Source organism: Budorcas taxicolor, chromosome 2, assembly GCF_023091745.1.
Source record: "Budorcas taxicolor isolate Tak-1 chromosome 2, Takin1.1, whole genome shotgun sequence".
NCBI lineage: Eukaryota > Metazoa > Chordata > Mammalia > Artiodactyla > Bovidae > Budorcas > Budorcas taxicolor.
Window position 1 is genome coordinate 173,832,924 of NC_068911.1, and position 21,086 is coordinate 173,854,009.

The window sequence follows — 21,086 nt, forward strand, 5'->3', positions numbered from 1 at the left end:
CTGCGTCGAGAAGGACTGTCTTATCCAAAAGTGAAACGCTGGCCAGTAACCCGTTTCCGGGTTTGATGCTGTAATAAGCACAGTGGACTTTTGTGTCAGGGTTTATACCTTCAGGCTCCTCTCCTTCCTTTGCCCTGTGGCCTGGAAGCCTCTTGGCCCCCTCCCGTAATGCCTTCTTTCTCTGAGGGTTGGTCAGGCAGAGTATGTTTTCCTTCCAACAGCTGTGCCATTTCCTGCTGGTTCAGTATTGGGGGTGGGCACCCCAGAGGGAGAGAAGCAAGTCTTGTAAGCTCACTTTATCCACCACTCAGACTGTTCCCTGCACTCTTCACCTCCATTTCATCTTTGTCTTCCATTCATTCACTCATTTGCTCATTCATGCATTCATTCGTTAAGCCAGCGCATTTGCTTTTGTTTGTTAAATATTTTATTTTTAGCTGCACTGGGTCTTAGTTGTGGCATGCAGGGTCTTTGATCTTCGTTGCAGCATGCAGGATCTTTAGTTTCGGCATGTGAGATCTAGTTCCCTGACCTGGGATCGAACCTGGGGCCCCTTGCATGGGGAGCAAGGCGTCTCAGCCACTGGAACACCAGGGAAGTTTCCCAGCAAGCACATTCGTTAAGCACCCCCTTACAAACTCAACGTCTTCCAGGGGTCAAGGGCATGTGGACACACTGGGTGACTAGTGGAGAATACCTGCCCGTCTGAAGGGGGCACCCACTACCCAGCCCCAGCTGGTGTTTGCTTTATGGATATGACACCCAGCATGCCATCCCTTCCAATTTTTTAAGGAAAGCTGGCCAGCTAGATTTTCCTAAGAAATGCCCAGTTTTATATATTAGCAACATATTCCTATTTTCCTAAGACTCAGTAGCTCAGACAAAACTCGTGTAGCCCATCAGTTTGTGACCTCCAAAGTGAAGCAAGGAGACACCAAAATGCTTGTTTTTTGAAGCTCTTAACGCATAATGAGAACACAGTATCTCAACATGACTGGAGAAGTCAAAGGAGACTTCAAGGAAGAGAGAGTATTTGTGCTGAGAACTGAAAGATGGATTGCCTGGTAGACCACCACCCAGTAGAGGGCATCCTAGGCGGAGGGAATGGCACGGGCAGAGTGTGGCGGTATGAGTGAGCATGGGGCTCGAGGAACTGCAGCTGGAGTACCAGGAGACAGACCGCGAAGGGCACCCCTGTGGCAGAGAGGGTTGCACTTGGCCAGCTTTCACCCGAGCAGTTTCGGCAGGCTTGGTGGTGCAAGTAACCGAAATGCCCTCGAGGTGGCGCACAGGAGCAGCAAGACCGGCCTCCAGGTGCCTCTGCTCAGACCTGGCTGGTGAGGATTTTTTCAGAGCTTGGTGATGTCAGACCATAGGCTGGTGCTGGCCCTGGTGCATCCGGGGAGCAGAAGGAAGCAGTTGACAAATTCAACCCCCCCACCCCCGCCCACAATGCCCTCTCTGCAGTTTGGCATGGTTCCCACTCACGTGCACTGAAAACAAAATGAGCCTGGCTGCCTGATTCGCCACCCAGACACGAATCCCAGCCAGCCAGCCAGGGCCTCTCCAAGAGGAGGGACCACGGCTGGGAGTGCCCGCCAGGGAAGTGAGGGGGAAATGCAACAGGCAGCCCAGCCTGGCCCAGGAAAGGGGCCTCTGGAAAGCTCTCCGCCTTTTAGAGGAACAGTGAGATGTGTTGAAAAGAATTTGGAAGGCAGACAGACCTAGATGTGTGGTCTGTCTCTGCCATTTGCAAGTTGGATAACCTTGAGTACATAAATTCAGCTCTCTGAGCCTCAGTCTCTTGAACTGTAAGATGGGGATAACTGTGACCCCCACAAGGTCACTGTGAGACTCAAATGAGGTAATGCAGTGCTTAGCACCATCCCTAAACCAAATGGGTGCTCAGTGGATGCACTGTGTTTAGTAAGAGTGCTCACACTTAATGTGGCCATCCGTGTAAATTATCTATCATCTAATAGTCTGCTGCTGGAATTCTCTTAGATGCTTTAATCTTCTAAGCAACTCTATAAGGTGAGCACTGTTGTTCTATTTACATATGAGAAAACTGAGGCACCTAGAAGTTAAGGAACTCATCCTAGGTCAAATAGCTACAAAGTGGTGGTATCAGATGTTGAATCTGTGAGTCTGGCCCTGGAGCCTGTTGTTGTTGTTCAGCCACTAAGTCGTGTCTGACTCTGCAAGAACATGGACGGCAGCATGCCAGGCTCCCCTGTCCTTCACTGTCTCCTGGGGTTTGGTCAGATTCATGTCCATTGAGTCTGTCTAACCATATCATCCAGTAGAGGTGATGCTGTGTGACTGTGTCATCCTCTGTTGCCCCCTTCTCCTCAGGAGCCTGGCCTCTTCATGAATATACTACCCTCAAAATTGACAACTTTTGTTAACGTTATTATTATGCCTCCTTCCAAGCAGTATGCTGTTGACTCCTCCCTTCCTGGCTCCCCACTGGTGAGTCTTAGACACTTAGGATGTGGTGATGCACACATAGGCCCGTGAGGGGCAACACCAGGAAGAATCTGGGCTCTGTCCCAGCTGTAGGAGATGGGTTGGTCCAGGCTGTGGGAGTTGACTGATGCTGGCTCAAAGGGCCCTCTGTTAATCCCAGTGCAGTTGGGCAGCTGGTTTTCCAAAGAGGACCTATCCCCTGCCCAAGTCAGTGCTGTTAGACCCCTGGATGTGCCTTTCATTTCTGTGGCCCACTCCCTCAATTCATCTTCTGTTCATTCATTTGACAAAGATTCATCAGGTGTCAACCTAGGGGCTTGTCACAGGTGCTGGAAGATAGTGGTGAACCTGCAGATGGGGACCTGGTACTCTGGAACCTGTAATCTGGAGATGGAGGCAGACAGTATTTATAAGCACAAACAAGTTAATTACAGATTGGATAAGTGCTGTGGATGAAAGAAATTGGGTCATGTGCTGGAGAGTTCCAGGGCAGGAGAGTCGGCTTGGCTGGGATGGTCCAGGAAGGCATCCCTGAGGATGTGACATTGGAGCTGAGACCTGACTGGCAGGAAAGGACCCATCATAAGAAAATCTGCAGGAGGAAGGGCCTTCCTGGAGGAGGGGGACCAACCCTGTGGTGGGAGTGATGGGTGTGCTTAAGAAACAGAAAGCAGCAGTGCAGGGGGGTTGGGCTTCAGTGACCTGTGAGGGGAGTGAGGTGTGATATTAAGTCAGTAGGGGAGGCCACGGCCAGATGTTGGGGGGACTATAGGAGGCCATGGTGAGGAGTTTGACTTTATGCTGGAAATGATTAGAAGCTGTTGGAGAATCAGAAGCAGGGGAGTGATGGCATCAGCTGTGGGTTTTTGTAGATTGTTGAGGGGGCAGGGAGAGCAGCTTGGGGTGTACTGTGGTCATGCAGGTGAGAGCCCAGTGGCCAGGACTGGGTGTGGGAAGATTCGTTTTGGTTTGCAGGCAGCCCCTTAGACTCGAGTTTACCCCCTTCCCAGCCTCCCCTCACCCACACCTTTACTCCTGCTGGAATCTGACTCCAGGACAGGCCCGCTTGGATCTCAGCTTCTCCGTCCCTGCACTCTCCTCCCAGGGCACCAGTTGTGAGGCAGAGCTGGGCAAAATCCAGGGTGAATTAATCTAGAATGGTGAAGTTCAAACTGAATTTAAAAAAATAATAAAACTAGGGAATCCATTTGGACAAAATTTGGGGGAATTCAAAATGTACACGTTGGGAGTTACCTGGCCATCCAGTGGTTAGGACTCAGGACTTCCAGTGCCGTGAGTCTGAGTTCAGTCCCTGGTTGGGGAACTAAGATCCTGCAAACTCTGCAGCAAGGCAAAAAATAAATAAATAAAATAAACCTCAAGAGGGCAGAGCCTTCCCTCCTCAGATCACCCCACTCTGTTTCAGCACTGAGACACCTTTAGGAACCTTAAGGCTCCAGAGAACACAAAACTCCCAGTGGCCCAAGGGTATCCATGGTGACAAGAGTCCCCTGTGTCCAAAACAGCAGGAGTTGGGAGACAAGGAGGTGGATGGCAGAATTCAAACTGAACAATGGGATTATCTTGTCACCCCTGGTTTTAAAATTTTATTTGTTTATTTTGGGGTGTGCTGGGTCTTTGTTGCTGCGTGCTGGCTTTCTCTAGTTATGGAGAGCTAGTTACGGTGCATGGGCTTCTTATTGCAGTGGCTTCTCTTGTTGCCCAGCACAGGCTCTGGGGCTTCAGTAGTTGTAGCTCACGGGCTTAGTTGTCCCTTGGTATGTAGAATCTTTCTGGAGCAGGGATCGAATCGGTGTCTCCTGTCTTAGCAGGCTGATTCTTAACCACTAAACCACCAGGGAAGTCCCACCCCAGGTTTTTTAACACTGGGAAGCTTGGGCTACTCAGCCAGCCTCACTCCCAGACAGAATTTCTTGAGCTTGACCTTTGAGAAGTCCAGCACCATTTTCCTGAAAGAAAGAAGTGCATCCATATCTCCAGAGCTGCCTAGGACAGCTGCCCAGGTTGTGCACTGTACAACTTTAAGAGATACCCAGGTGACAATGAGGATGGTGCCCCTTGGAGTTTTGGGAAACAGCAGTCCTTTGGGCCGTTCCACAAGGGGTCAGTGTGGTGGAGTAGAAGTGACTCACTTCTTCAACTCTGATGAGTCAGTTTTTCCTTGGAAGCATGAGGGCTGACTGGCAGATCCTGATGGGTTACTGAAAGAGGAGACTGGGAAGAGCCAAGAGAAGAAGGCAGAGAGGTCTTGACTGGCACCCACCCCAAGAGTAGTGTGGAAACAGCTCTGAACGGGAGAGTGAGGTACAGTTATCTCTCCATCCTCTGATATGTAAAATAGGGCCGGTTACTTATGACTCTCAGGGTTATGGAGTGGAATAAATAGCAAACAGGCAGTAAATGATGGCTTTTGTTACTAGCATCTTTAACACACCCCAGAGTCTGGCCAGAAATCCTTTCTCCCCATCTCCCTCACTCTCCTCCTTCAGCTGCCCCAAGCCCCTCAGTCCTGCCCATACAAACCATGGACTTCCACGCGTCCACAAATTTCTCCCAAGAATTCGTTTTCCCATCCACTCCTCTGGTGGCTAACTCCCAGCCCCATCCCTTGCTGAATTTCTTGGGCCAAATTACACTGTAGTATGACCTGTTTGACCTTTCTTATGCCGCTCAGGAAGGCCTGACATGCTAATGCCGGTTGGCCTGGGGCACCACCAGGAAGCTAGGTGATGCTCCCATCGCATCCCCCAGCACCTGTTCCCAGGAACCGAAAGGGACCAACAAGCGGTTGGAGTCTGAGCCTCGGCCTGGTTTCTTTCGTTACATGCGTCAGCACTTCACTCTTTTTTTTATATAGTGGTAAAGTAGTATATCTGGAGAAGGGAAAGGCTACCCACTCCGCTATTCTGGCCTGGAGAATTCCATGGACTATATAGTCCACGGGGTCGCAAAGAGACACGACTGAGCGACTTTCACTTCAAAGTAGTATATATAACAAAGTTTACCATTTCAAACCCATTGCCCTTTTTTTGGGCCTTCACGAAGCCTGTGGGATTTCAGTTCCCAGACCAGGTATTGAATCCACACCCTCAGCAGTAAAAGTGCAAAGTCCTTAAAGTCTGGACCACCAAAGAATTCCCCACTTTAAACTTTTTTTTTTTTTGTCTGCAGCGTGAGACCAAAAAAAAAAAAAAGATATTTCATCATTTCAAATGAATTAAGATTTAACAAATGGGACTTCTCTGGCAGTCCAGTTGTTAAGACTTTGCCTTCCAAATGCAGGGCATGCAGGTTCTATCCCTGGTTGGGGAGCTAAGATCCTACATGCCTTGTGGCCCAAAAGCCAAAACATAAAACAAAAGCAATGTTGTAACAAATTCAATAAAGACTTTTTAAAAATGGTCCACATCAAAAAAAGAAAAGATTTGCCAATTATGGGGTTGGCCAAAAAGTTCGTTCGGATTACTCAGCTCTGTCTTATAGAAAAACCTGATGAACTTATTGGCCAACCCAGTAGTTAAAACAGATTCATTGCCATCACTTATTTCAGGGTTTCTGGCTGCTCTTATTCATTGAACTTACTATACAGATTTTTTGATTGTGGTAAAATATATATAACATAAAATTTACCCATTTTAATCATTTTTAAGTGTACAAATCACTAGTATTAAGTATGCTGACATTGTTATATATCCATCACCACCTTCCAGAACTTTTTCCATCATTCGAAACTAAAACTCTATCAGTTCAGTTCAGTTCAGTCGCTCAGTCGTGTCCGACTCTTTGTGACCCCATGAACCGCAGCACGCCAGGCCTCCCTGTCCATCACCAACTCCTGGAGTCAACCCAAACCCATGTCATCATCGAGTCGATGATGCCATCCAGCCATCCCATCCTCTGTCATCCCCTTCTCCTCCTGCCGTCAATCTTTCCCAGCGTCAGGGTCTTTTCCAGTGAGTCAGCTCTTGCCATCAGGTGGCCAAAGTATTGGTGTTTCAGCTTCAACATCAGTCCCTCCAATGAACACCTAGGACTGATCTCCTTTAGGATGGACTGGTTGGATCTGCTTGCAGTCCAAAGGACTCTCAAGAGTCTTCTCCAACACCACAGTTCAAAAGCATCAATTCTTCGGCTGTCAGCATTCTTCACAGTCCAACTCTCACATCCGTACATGACCACAGGAAAAACCATAGCCTCTACCAGACGGACCTTTGTTGGCAAAGTAATGTCTCTGCTTTTTAATATGCTGTCTAGGTTGGTTATAACTTTCCTTCCAATTAAACAATAACTCTCCATTCTCCCTTCCCCCCAACACCTTTCTGCATTCTGCCTGTATGAATTTGACTGCCCTTCGTATGACTTCATATGAGTGGAAGCTTACAGTATTTGTCCTTTTGTATTTGGCTTATTTCACTCATCATAATGTCTTCAAAGTTGTAGCATGTTTCAGGATTCTGTTCCTTTTATAGCTGAATGATTGTCTGTTGTATTACATACCACAGTTGGCTTGTACACTCATCTATTGATGGACAGACACTCAGGTTGTGTGTGCGCGCTGTCATTCAGTCCTGTCCGACTCTCTGTGACCCCGTGGACTGTAGCCCGCCAGGCTCCTCTGTCCGTGGGATTCTCCAGGCAAGAATACCGGAGTGGGTTGCCATTTCCTTCTCCAGGGGATCTTCCCAACTCAGGGATTGAACCTGCATTGGCGGGTGGCTTTCCCATCATGCCACCTGGGAAGCCCTGGACACTCAGGTTGCCTCCGCTTTTACTGGAGAACAGGAAGACGGGAAATTTCCTGTCTGAGCCATCAGCACAGAGGGACCACTCATGATTGTCAAATATTACAAACCAAAAAAAAAGGTGTCTCTCATGACAAAAGTAGATATGTTCTTTAAGCAGACTTAGAAAATACGTATGTGAAAGAAGAAAATGAAAATCTCCTGTAATCCCATCTAAAAGAGATAATTGCTATTAACCTGGTGGTAAGACTTCCCTGGCAGTCTGTGGTTAAGACTCTGAGCTTCCACTGCGGGGGGATGCAGATTCAATCCCTGGTTGGGGAACTAAGATCCTGCATGCCATGCTGTGCAGCCAAAAAAAAAATGTTTTTGAAATGGTGTTACTGTTTGAATGTCTGTGATTCCCCAGAATTCATATGTTAAAATCCCAACCCCACAATGTGACTGTATTTGGACACAGGGCCTTTAGAGAGGTAATTAAGGTTAAGTAAGGTCATAAGGATGGAGCCTTGATCCAGTAGGCTTAATGTCCGTAAAGGAGATCAGTCCTAGGTGTTCATTGGAGGGACTGATGTTGAAGCTGAAACTCCAGTACTTTGGCCACCTGATGCGAAGAGCTGACTCATTGGAAAAGACCCTGATTCTGGACAAGATTGAGGGCAGGAGGAGAAGGGGACGACAGAGGATGAGATGATTGGATGGCATCACCGACACAACGGGCATGGGTTTGGGTGGACTCCAGGAGTTGGTGATGGACAGGGAGGCCTGGCGTGCTGCAGTTCATGGGGTCGCAAAGAGTTGGACACGACTGAGCAACTGAACTGAAGTGAAAAGACACCTCAGAACCCACTTGCTCTTTTTCCACCATGTGAGGGCTTAGCAAGAAGGTGGCTATATAAAGCCCGGAAGAGAGTTCTGGCCAGAAACCAGGTTAATGGACACCTTGATCTTGGACTTTCCAGTCTCCAGGATTGTGAGAAATGAATTGCTGCTAAGTCATGTAGTCTATCGTATTTTATTATGGCAGCCTGAGCTGACTAGAAAACACGGTTATCCCTCCAGTGCATATATGTTTGTGGCCTTTTAAGCCAAAACCAAAACGGGATGATTCTTAGGTGGTGTATCATAGGAGTTAAGAGCACAGGCATTGGAATCAGATTAATCTGGGTTCAAATCTTAGCGACATAACTTCAGGCAGATCTCTCTCTTGTTTCTTCATCTGCAAATGGTGGTGATTACAGTATCTACCTCCAAGGACTGCTCTGAGGACCAAATTAGAAAATGCTCCTAAAGGGCCTCGCACAGTTCCTGGCACATGGTGAAAGCTGATTCAGTGGTGGTAAATTCATTTTTCACTGGACTATAGCTCCTTGAGCGAGGGAACTTTTCTGACTTGTCTGCTTTATCCCTTGTTCTCAGCACAGTACCTGGAGAATAGATGCCTAATATTTATCAAATGAGTAAACAGATGGTTCTATGAGAGCAGATAAGAGAGAGCAGCTAGCATGGTGGATGATAGCGTTATTGGCATCGTAAGGTGCTCTCCAACCTCTCAGCAGAGCACAGTGGTTGGCTGAGTGCCTGGGTACCAGTGTTCACCCACCTGGGTTTCAATTCTGGTTCTACTGGTTTTCAGATATGCACATCTGTCTCTCTCTCTCTAAAACACACTTTAAAATACAACTCTAAAGTAGGGACAAGTATAGTACCAACCTCGGAGGATTAAATGAGATGATCTGTGTCAAGTGCCTAAAACAGCACCTTCCTCATAGAGTTTTTATGAGGATTAAAGGAGATCATCCATGAAAACACTGGTGCTCAACAAAATGCTTTATTCCCTTGTTGTCAACATGTCTGTTACTGGTTGTCATCCTTAGATCAAACAGCAGCAAATCAAAAGCGGAGACCCCCAGAACACCCAGCAGCCCCTCGAGCCCCACGTTCGCCCCCTCCGTCTGCCTCCTGGCGCCCTGCTATCTCACGGGGGACTCCGTCCGGGACAAGTGCGTGGAGATGCTCTCTGCGGCTCTGAAGGCGGATGGTGAGAGAGCCTGAACCAGTGACCGGGGTGGGAGATCCCAGTGATCTGGGAGAGGTGGTTTTTCTCCACACCGCTTAAGTGGTACAAGATGCTAGAGTCCCCTATTCAAACAGGCTTCACTGCCAAGGTCATCTTCAACTGATGCCTGTGTTTCCCGAATCTCTTTTAGATGATTACAAGGACTATGGAGTCAACTGTGACAAGATGGCATCAGAAATTGAAGATCATATCCTTGAGCTGTGCCAGGGCTGTGGGTGCCTAAACTGTCCAGCAGCAGGTGTCCCAAATGCAAGGGATCCGGGACAGGGAGTGGGCTAGGCTGTTTAGAAGCAGCACCTCATTTCATGTGGAGAGCAATCTCACAGGGAAGGTTCCCTCATTTTACAGGTGAGGCTAACTGAGGCTCAGAGCAGCTAAGTCCTTGCCAAGACTCGTCAGCTAATAGTACTGGCAGAATTGAGATTTGAACCCAGGAAGTGTGACTCTAGAACCTGAGGGTTGGGATTTCCCTAAACATCCAGTGGTTAGGACTCCACGCTTTCACTGCCAGGGGCTTGGGTTCAATCCCTCATCAGGGAACTAAGATCCCGCAAGCTGTAACAGCCAAAAAAACAGCCAAAAATAAAAAGAACCCGAGGGCTCAGAGAGGCTGTGTCTTGACAGGTCTGGGTTGTGACATCATCGAGGAGGTGAGACAGAAAGAGAGGACAGCATTCCTCACTTTCAGCCTTCCCTCTCTCCCTCCTCTGAAGATAACACCTCCCGTCTTTGACCCCCCAAGTATGTACCAGGCTCTGTATCTTGGTCAGTTGACACTTTCTACCTCTGTAGATTGCCGGGAGAAATATCAATAACCTCAGATATGCAGATGACACCACCCTAATGGCAGAAAGCAAGGAGGAACTAAAGAGTCTCTTGATGAAGGTGAAAGAGGAGAGTAAGAAAGCTGACTTAAATCTCAACATTCAAAAAATGAAGATCATGGCATCAGGTAAAAAAGTGAAAATAGTGGCAGACTTTATTTTCCTGAGCTCCAGAATCACTGAGGATGGTGACTGCAGCCATGAAATTAAAAGACGCTTGCTCCTTGGAAGAAAAGCTATGACAAACCTAGGCAGCATATTAAAAAGCAGAGACATCACTTTGCCAACAAAGGTCGTTATAGTCAAAGCTATGGTTTTTCCAGTAGTCACGTATGGATGTGAGAGTTGGACCATAAAGAAGACTGAGCATCAAATAATTGATGTTTTGGAATTATGGTGCTGGAGAAGACTCTTGAGAGTTCCTTGGACAGCAAGGAGATCAAAGCAGTCAATCCTAAAGAAAATCAGTCCTGAATATTCATTGGAAAGACTGATGCTGAAGCTAAAGCTCCAGTACTTTGGCCACCTGATGCGAAGAGCTGACTTGCTGGAAAAGACCCTGATGCTGGGAAAGATTGAGGGCAGGAGGAGAAGGGGATGATGGAGGATGAGATGGTTGGTTGGCATCACTGACTCAGTGGACCTGAGTTTGAGCAAACTCCAGGGGATAGTGAAGGATAGCGAAGCCTGGCGAGCTTCATGGGGTCACCAAGAGTCAGACAAGACTTAATAGCTGAACAACAACAACCTCTGTTAACACTTACAACAATCTCTGTGAGGCAGGGGCTGTTGTTCCCAGTTGACAGATGAGGCAACTGAGGCTCAGGAACTACTGAGTGTCAAAGCTGAACTGAAAACCTTAGTCTTTGGATTCCATGTCCTGAGTTCTTCCCCTATACCCCATGCTCCCACCATCTGAAAGCAGCCTTGTGTAGACAGAGGAGATGACTGCTGTGTGGTCCGGTCAATAGAACTGAAAGGTTTTTGTTGCTTTTTCTGTTCTCTTGCCGAGAAAGTCCCACAGCAGAGGAGCCTGGAAGGCTACGGTCCATGGGGTCACAGAGCTGGACAAGACTGAGTGACCAGGGGTTGGTTACTAACACTTGTTGTTTTGTTTTAGCAATGCCTTGAGCTTGCTGGATCTTAGTTCCCCAATCAGGGATAGAACCCAGGACCCCTGCACTGGAAACATGGTGTTCTAACCACTGAACCACCAGGGAAGTCCCAAGATTTCCACACCGTGCCCCACTGAGTGAATGCATAGAATTCCTTTTACTGGAGACAAATCTTTGCATATCAAAGAAGTGTGGAGGGTGGGGACGGACTCCCCAGGGAACAGGGGTGTGAGTGTCCCACTGAGGCCCTTTCCTGGCCTCTGGGCTCTACCTAGGGGCTCAGCAGGTCAGGGAAGGTACAGGGGCCAGTCTCAGAAAACAGATTTGCTTCCCTCGATCTCTTGCCTAAGAACCACCCTAATAGCCTCTAACACATCTCCTGGGAGTTCCCCTCCACCATCATTTAGTTATTAACCAGCACTTCTTGAACTAATCTCATACCTGTCCAAGTTCCCTTTCAAAATTTCTAATTAATTCAGGAACACAGAACTCGAGGCATCAGAACTATCACGAGCTTCATCTTTGTTTTTCCCGAACAGTTGTCCCTCTGAGAAGGTCCCTCCACCTTCAAGCCCGGTTAGAGACAAAAGGTGGATGACCCAGTGCATGGCCTCCGCTGCTGGCCTTCCGTCCTCTGAATGACCCTCTTCTGAAGGAAAGGCCATCAGAGCTGCACCAACAACCCTTCAGCTCTTTGTTCATAGGTGATGGGAGGTCAGAGGGAGGAGGAGTTTGGGGGCTTGAATTTCCATGTCTTAACAAAGGTAGGACCTCTTTGGAGTGACCCTGGACGAACATGGCAGCTGTGGGGCTCACAGGTGCTCATGTCGGGGTGGGGAGGAGGTCAGTGGGGGCGGGAGGTCAGTGATACCCGGGTCTGCTCCACCTCATCCTCCTCTGCGACCTTGATGAAAGGAGGCAGACTCAGGAAGAGGCAGACGAAAGGATCCTCAGCCCTGCTGTCCCCGCTTATCAAGCATATCTCCACTTCCAAGGATCCCAAACGCAGAAGATTTTTAAACAAATACTGGGGCTTTCAAGTGCATGAGAGCATATTCTTCCTTCTCACATTTTATTGTACTATACAAACAAGAAGACAGAAAAAATAAATACCACCACCTTCCCTCCCACTACTTGGAGCTAGCCAGCTGTGTCCGTTTCTCCACATTCCCCACAGCTGCTTTCTCGTATATATAGGGGTTTTCCCAGAAAAGGCTTCATTTTCCTGATTCTTCTTGGCTTCGCGGAGGCCAAGAAAACGCGGCTGTGTTCCCTGAGCGCCTCCGGAGGAGGGAGGAGGGGGAGGGAGGAGGGAGGAGGCCCGTCTGGGATGCAGCTTCTGGACAGAGAACTCCCTGTGGTCGGTGGCCAGGGGTGACTTCCTGCCGGGTGAGTGGAGAGGAGAGTGTTACCGTCAGGAGAGAGTCTGGCTTCCAGCCCTGCCTCTGCCGGGAATGTGCCCTGTGACCTTGAGCAAGGGCCTGTACCCTTTCTGAGCCTCAGCTTCCTCATCTGTTATTGAGCAAAGTAACTGACCAGCAATTCCCAAAGTGCGTTCCGTGATAGGTATTCCTAGAGAAAAAGAGGGGAAGAGGAGGTTGGTCTGTGTTTTAATATGCTGGGAACACCAGGTGAAACAAAAGCCAATGCGTTCTTTATTGTAATACTTCCTAGAGCCTTAGACACGTGGCACCCAATCTGATGTTTTCCTCTGACAGCTGGACTTAAAAGTGCCCAGGAGCTCTTCCAAACTAGGGGGTCATTGTCATCACTATCATCTTAGCCCCTAAAGGTTGAGAATTTGAAACGCCCCAACCACCACGCTAGTGCAGCGTGCAGCTTAGCTCAGGGAATCCTCATGTCAACCTGTGTTTTACGGAGAGGGAAGCAGAGGCACAAAGAGGTCATGGGCTCACCTGCGGTCACACAGGCGGCTCAGACAAACCCAGACTGCCCATTCCTGGGGTCCCTGGCCCCGCAGTGCTTGTGATGACCCGATCTCACCTTGAAGGCTGTTTCCTGTCCCTGATATGTGGCTGATCCCAGACGCCCGCGTGAGGACCCTGACTTGGGCAGTCAGAGGCCGTGAAGGGGCCTACTCCTGTCCAAGTTGGGGGTACTCACTCGGGCACATGGGGCGAGCCATGTCCAGGGAAAGGGAGAGGTGGCCTTGGGGCTCCTCAGGCTTCAGGGACTGGCTCCCCGTCCCCCCGGGCCCCTCTCTGAGTGGCTGGCTGGCCCTTGACTGTGTCACATATCTACCAGGAGCTCAAGAGCACAGACATGAAGTACCGGAACCGCGTGCGCAGCCGCATCAGCAACCTCAAGGACCCCAGGAACCCCGGCCTGAGGCGGAACGTGCTCAGCGGCGCCATCTCCGCGGGGCTCATTGCCAAGATGACGGCGGAGGTGAGGGCGGGGCCGGGGCCCCTCCAGTCTTGCCTGAGGCTGAGAGGCAGAGGCTTGTGATGCAGCGATGAGCCAGGGGCTACCTTAGCTAGGGACCATCTCGGACGCCCCATCCCTCAGGGCCTCTGGACTGTCAGAACAGTGAACACAGCTACCAGGTATTCAGAATTGCACTCATCACTTCAGGCACATGGGCCAGTTTAGCTTCACACCGACAGAGGTAGAAATGTTTACCATCTCCAGTCTTACCGGTGGGGACACTGAAGTTCAGAGGATTTCACTGATTTGCCTGTGCACACAGCCAGAAAAGGGTGATGCCAGGAGCCAAACTGTTCAGCCTCAGAGCATGTGCTCCTCCCTACTTTATTTTGTTTGTTTCTGTTTTGGCTGCGCCAGGTCTTCATTGCAGTGCAAAGGCGGCGCACGGGCTGTTGCTCCGTGGCACGTGGGGTCTTAGTTCCCCTACACCTGCACCCGCCGCATGTTGTTCTTGTTCAGTTGCGTCTGACTCTTTGCAACCTCATGGACTGCAGCACGCCAGGCTTCCCTGTCCTTCACTGTCTCCCATAGCTCGCTCAAACCAATGTCCATTGAGTCGGTAACACTATCCAACCATCTCCTCTTCTCTTTCCCCCTTCTCCTCCTGCCTTCAATATTTCCCAGCATCAGGGTCTTTTCCAATGAGTGGGCTCATTGCATCAGGTGGCCAAAGTATTGCAGCTTCAGCTTTAGGATCTCCTTTAGGATGGACTGGTTGCATCTCCTTGCAGTCCAAGGGACTCTCAAGAGTCTTCTCCAACACCACAGTTCAAAAGCATCAATTCTTCGGTGCTCAGCTTTCTTTATAGTCCAACTCTCACATCCATACATGACCACTGGAAAAACCATAGCTTTGACCAGATGGACCTTTGTTGGCAAAGTAATGTCTCTGCTTTTTAATATGCTGTCTAGGTTGGTCATAGCTTTTCTTCCAAGGAGCAAGCATCCCGCACGTAGGAAGGCAGCTTCTTAATGACTGGGCCTCCAGGGAAGTCCCTCCTCCCTGCTTTGTGATCTGCCTCCCTCTTCTGCCTTGTTCAATCCTGCATCTCATTCCCCAGCTCTGGGCCCAAGCCTGAATTGGAGCCCCTGACTCTATGGAGCACAGCAGACATGTATACAAATATGTTTCATTCAGAGGTGGTGGCTGCCATGATAGAGCCACTGTGGGAACTTAATAGGAGGGAAGGATTGACCAAGAGGGAAGGGGTCAGTAAGGGAAGGAAAAGGGAACAAGCCTGTTTGAAGGAATATGTGCAGTGGTTAGAAGCTCGGGGCCTGCACCAAACTGCCCTGGTTTGACTTCTGCCTCTGCCACTGATCTATGTGATCTTAGACCAGCCACTTAACCGCTCTATGCCTCAGTTTTCTCATCTGTAAATTGGGAATAACAGCTATCTCATGAAGGACAGAATGAGTTAACACATGTAAAGTGTTTAAAGGGGCTTCCCTGGTGGCTCAGAGGTTAAAGCGTCTGCCTGCAATGTGGGAGACCTGAGTTCGATCCCTGGGTTGGGAAGGTCACCTGGAGAAGGAAATGGCAACCCACTCCAGTATTCTTGCCTGGAGAATTCCATGGACAGAGGAGCCTGGTGGGCTATAGTCCACAGGGTTGCAAAGAGTCAGACATGACTGAGCGACTTCACCTAAAGTGTTTAAAAGGTTAAGACAAGTAAAGCCCTCCCCAGAATTAGTATATGCCAGGCCCATTTGATGGACAGGAGTTTGAGCAGGCTCCAGAAGTTGGTGATAGATGGGGAAGCCTGGCTTGCTACAGTCCATGGGGTCTCAGAGTCGGATACGACTGAGCGGCCGAACTGAACCGAACTGAGGCCCGTTCACCAGCCAATTCATGTAACCCTCATCATAGTGAAATATTATCCCCACTTTATGGCTGAGAAAACTGAGGCCACACTCAACTCATAAGTGATGATGAGGATTTGATCCCAGATCTGTTTATTTCAGAGTCTGTCTCGGAAAGACCTTTGCACACCCTCAGGTATGAGTAGCTCTTTGCTGCCAGCACTCAGGGGATTCCCTGAAAGCACACAGTGATGGCATAGCTAAAGTGCCACTAAATCCAAGAGCCCCAGAGAAGGGGCAGGGACGTGTCTTGGAGTCTGGATGTGCCTCCGTGTGTTTGGTGTTGGAGGCGCAGTGCATGTGTGGGGGGTGGGTGTGTGGCATGTGTGAGGTGGTATGGATGTGTGGTGTGTGTAGTTGATGTAGTGTGCGTAGGTATGTGGTGTATGTGCTATATAACGTGCGCTGTGCTTGCCCAGTCGCTCAGTCGTGTCTTCCTCTGCAACCCCATGGACTGTAGCCCGCCAGGCTCCTCTGTCCATGGAACTTTCCAGACAAGAATTTTGGAATGGTTTTCCATACCTTTCTGCAGGGGATCTTCCTGACCCAGGGATCCAACCCATCTCCTGCATTGCAGGCAGATTCTTTACCAGCTGAGCCACAAGGGAAGCCCTTCCACCCCAGCTTTAGGATAAAAATGGGAAACCTGGCACAGGTGAACAAGCATTGACTTTTTGCTTAGTTTAAAATATCTTTTTCGGCCACTAACAACATATACCGAGGGTTACACATGCAACTTGGCTTAACAGTATCCTCTTTCCTTGTGAGGTGGCGCTGCAACTGAAATGGGAACCCAGCCTGCGTTTCCATCTGTCTCTCACTCTGTGGCTCTGGGGTCCCTTTGCCTCTGTGTGTGAGTGTATCATAAGAATGCTATCATCAGAGTGTCTTACAGACAGTTGCAGAGACATTGGGAAACCAGCCCTGGAAAACCAACAGCAAGGTGTAGACGTGAGTGTGAGCCAAGCCTGGCAAGTTCCCAGAAGCCGGAGGCTGGGACAGAGCTGGGTGCCTGAACTAGGACAAAGGCTCCAGAAGTCTCAGCAAAGTAACCAGCCAACTCTGGCCCCATCCAAGGACTATTCGCTAGAACAGGGCAAGAGAATCAGGTGATCAACAGGCCCAAGAAGAGGCTGACCAGGCCAAGGACAGCAAGCCAGGACCACACCAGGCCTCCCCAGGGACTGCCAGTGCCACCCACCGAAGGGCCCCTGCCAGCAACCCAGGGAACAGAGGTCCAGGGGGCCTTCTTCTTGGGGTCAGCTTCTACTCTAGGCAGGAAATTTCTATAAGAAATAGAGGATCGGGGCTTCCCTGGTGGCTCAGTGGTAAAGAATCCACCTGCAATGCAGAAGCCATGGGTTTGATCCCTAATCCGGGAAGCCCCCTCATGCTGAGGAGCAGCTAAGCCTGTGGGCCACAACTATTGAGCCTGTGCCCTAGGGCCCAGGAACCGCAACTACTGAAGCCTGTGTGCGCCCTAGAGCCCATGGCCTGCAGCAAGAGAAGCCACTGCAATGAGAAGCCCAGGCACGACAATGGGAGAGTAGCCCTCACCACAACTGGAGAAAAGCCTTCGTAACAACGAAGACCTAGCACAGCCAAAATAAAATAATGAAATACAGGATCATTTTTGCTCCAATAAGAAAAATAACAGCTTGGACTACAAAGAAAGCTGAGTGCTGAGAAATTGATGCTTTTGAACTGTGGTGTTGGAGAAGACTCTTGAGAGTCCCTTGGACTGCAAGGAGATCCAACCAGTTCATTCTGAAGGAGATCAGTCCTTGGAGGGACTGATGTTGAAACTGAAACTCCATTACTTTGGCCATCTGATGCAAAGAACTGACTCACTGGAAAAGACCCTCATGCTGGGAAAGATTGAGGACAGGAGAAGGGGATGACAGAGGATGAGATGGTTGGATGGCATCACCAACTTGATGGACATGAGGTTGAGTACACTCTGGGAGTTTGTGATGGATAGGGAGGCCTGGCGTGCTGCAGTCCCTGGGGTTGCAAAGAGTTGGACACGACTGACCAACTGAAATGAACTGAACTGAACAGGACCATTGTTGCTCCAGTAAGAAAAATAACAGCTTGGGGTTGGGCTGCCTACTATGCTGTGGCTCAGAAGACAGGGGCTCCCATCAGAGAGAGCCTGGTGAAGCGGATCCCCACGTGTGACTGGCCATCCCTCTCTGCCTCCTGGGTCTCCCTAACTCCCTTTTCTATATCTCTTTCCTGGTCCACCTGATGCCCTCATGCTTCCTTCGTCTGGCTTTTCCTCTCACACCCAGGTGATTCAGAGAACGGGGTGGATTCTGAGATACCCGTTAGAACTGTTGAGTGGATACATTGACAGCCTGCAGGGAGAGGGGTTTTGTCTGCTCCCAGCATCAAGGCCAGTGCCTTCTGTGTCTTAAGTGCTCAACAAATATGTTTCAAATTCACCTTGTAGGTGACGTGAAGATCCAGTGTCATTGCTTACTTCCCTCATTTTCAACCTTATTTTTCATATTACTGTACTGACTCCCAAGACGGGTGGGTCATGGTGGAGAGGTCTGACAGAATGTGGTCCACTGGAGAAGGGAATGGCAAACCGCTTCAGTATTCTTGCCTTGAGAACCCCATGAACAGTATGAAAAGGCAAAATGATAGGATGCTGAAAGAGGAACTCCCCAGGTCAGTAGGTGCCCAACACGCTACTGGAAATCAGTGGAGAAATAACTCCAGAAAGAACGAAGGGATAGAGCCAAAGCAAAAACAATACCCAGCTGTGGATGTGACTGGTGATAGAAGCAAGGTCTGATGCTGTAAAGAGCAATATTACATAGGAACCTGGAATGTCAGGTCCATGAATCAAGGCAAATTGGAAGTGGTCAAACAAGAGATGGCAAGAGTGAACATCGACATTCTAGGAATCAGCGAACTAAAATGGACTGGAATGGGTGAATTTAACTCAGATGACCATTATATCTACTACTGCGGGCAGGAATCCCTCAGAAGAAATGGAGTAGCCATCGTGGTCAGCAAAAGAGTGCAAAATGCAGTAGTTGGATGCAGTCTCAAAAACGACAGAATGATCTCTGTTCATTTCCAAGGCAAACCATTCAGTATCACAGTTATCCAAGTCTATGCCCCAACCAGTAATGCTGAAGAAGCTGAACGGTTCTATGAAGACCAACAAGACTTTTTAGAACTAACACCCCAAAAAGATGTCCTTTTCATTATAGGGGACTGGAATGCAAAAGTAGGAAGTCAAGAAACACCTGGAGTAACAGGCAAATTTGGCCTTGCAATGCGGAATGAAGCAGGGCAAAGACTAATAGAGTTTTGCCAAGAAAATGCACTGGTCATAGCAAACACTCTCTTCCAACAACACAAGAGAAGACTCTACACATGGACATCACCAGATGGTCAACACCGAAATCAGATTGATTATATTCTGTGCCAAAGATGGAGAAGCTCTATACAGTCAACAAAAACAAGACCAGGAGCTGACTGTGGCTCAGATCATGAACTCCTTATTACCAAATTCAGACTCAAATTGAAGAAAGTAGGGAAAACCGCTAGACCATTCAGGTATGACCTAAATCAAATCCCTTATGATTATACAGTGGAAGTGAGAAATAGATTTAAGGGCCTAGATCTGATAGATAGAGTGCCTGATGAACAATGGAATGAGGTTCGTGACATTGTACAGGAGACAGGGATCAAGACCAACCCCATGGAAAAGAAATGCAAAAAAGCAAAATGGCTATCTGGGGAGGCCTTACAAATAGCTGTGAAAAGAAGAGAGGCAAAAGGCAAAGGAGAAAAGGAAAGATATAAGCATCTGAATGCAGAGTTCCAAAGAATAGCAAGAAGAGATAAGAAAGTCTTCTTCAGAGATCAATGCAAAGAAATAGAGGAAAACGACAGAATGGGAAAGACTAGAGATCTCTTCAAGAAAATTAGAGATACCAAGGGAACATTTCACGCAAAGATGGGCTCAAAGGACAGCAATGGTCTGGACCTAACAGAAACAGAAGATATTAAGAAGAGGTGGCAAGAATACACAGAAGAACTGTACAAAAAAGATCTTCACGACCCAGATAATCACGATGGTGTGATCACTCATCTAGAGCCAGACATCCTGGAATGTGAAGTCAAGTGGGCCTTAGAAAGCATCATTATGAACAAAGCTAGTGGGGGTGATGAAATTCCAGTTGAGCTATTTCAAATCCTGAAAGATGATGCTGTGAAAGTGCTGCACTCAATATGCCAGCAAATTTGGAAAACTCAGCAGTGGCCACAGGACTGGAAAAGGTCGGTTTTCATTCCAATCCCAAAGAAAGGCAATGCCAAAGAATGCTCAAAGTACCGCACAATTGCACTCATCTCATGTGCTAGTAAAGTAATGCTCAAAATTCTCCAAGCCAGGCTTCAGCAATATGTGAACTGTGAACTTCTTGATGTTCAAGCTGGTTTTAGAAAAGGCAGAGGAACCAGAGATCAAATTGCCAACATCCGCTGGATCATGGAAAAAGCAAGAGAGTTGCAGAAAAACATCTATTTCTGCTTTATTGACTATGCCAAAGCCTTTGACTGTGTGGATCACAATAAACTGTGGAAAATTCTTCAAGAAATGGGCATACCAGACCACCTGACCTGCATCTTGAGAAACCTGTATGCAGGTCTGGAAGCAACAGTTAGAACTGGACATGGAACAACAGACTGGTTCCAAATAGGAAAAGGAGTACGTCAAGGCTGTATATTGTCACCCTGCTTATTTAACTTCTATACAGAGTACATCATGAGAAACGCTGGACTGGAAGAAACACAAGGTGGAATCAAGATTGCTGGGAGAAATATCAATAACCTCAGATATGCAGATGACACCACCCTTATGGCAGAAAGTGAAGAGGAACTAAAAAGCCTCTTGATGAAAGTGAAAGAGGAGAGCGAAAAAGTTGGCTTAAAGCTCAACATTCAGAAAACGAAGATCATAGCATCTGGTCTCATCACTTCATGGGAAATAGATGGGGAAACAGTGGAAACAGTGTCAGACTTTATTTTTTTGGGCTCCAAAATCACTGCAGATGGTGATTGCAGCCATGAAATTAAAAGACACCTACTCCTTGGAAGAAAAGTTATGACCAACCTAGATAGCATCTTGAAAAGCAGAGACATTACTTTGCCGGCTAAGGTCAGTCTAGTCAAGGCTATCATTTTTCCTGTGGTCATCTATGGATGTGAGAGTTGGACTGTGAAGAAGGCTGAGCGTGGAAGAATTGATGCTTTTGAACTGTGGTATTGGAGAAGACTCTTGAGAGTCCCTTGGACTGCAAGGAGATCCAACCAGTCCATTGTGAAGGGGATCAACCCTGGGATTTCTTTGGAAGGAATGATGCTAAAGCTGAAACTCCAGTACTTTGGCCACCTCATGTGAAGAGTTGACTCATGGAAAAGACTCTGATGCTGGGAGGGATTGGGGGCAGGAGGAGAAGGGGATGACAGAGGATGAGATGGCTGGATGGCATCACTG

General features: G+C 48.4%; 1 protein-coding gene across 1 annotated transcript in view; it reads left to right on the forward strand.

The window, feature by feature from the left end:
• Positions 1–21,086, forward strand: part of TCEA3 (transcription elongation factor A3) — a 46,780-nt gene that overhangs the window by 18,683 nt on the left and 7,011 nt on the right. Inside the window, exons 6-8 of the mRNA XM_052635742.1 lie at positions 9,110–9,273; positions 9,443–9,498; positions 13,505–13,660. Coding sequence (XP_052491702.1) covers positions 9,110–9,273; positions 9,443–9,498; positions 13,505–13,660 — 376 coding nt within the window. The remainder of the gene's footprint in view (positions 1–9,109; positions 9,274–9,442; positions 9,499–13,504; positions 13,661–21,086) is intronic.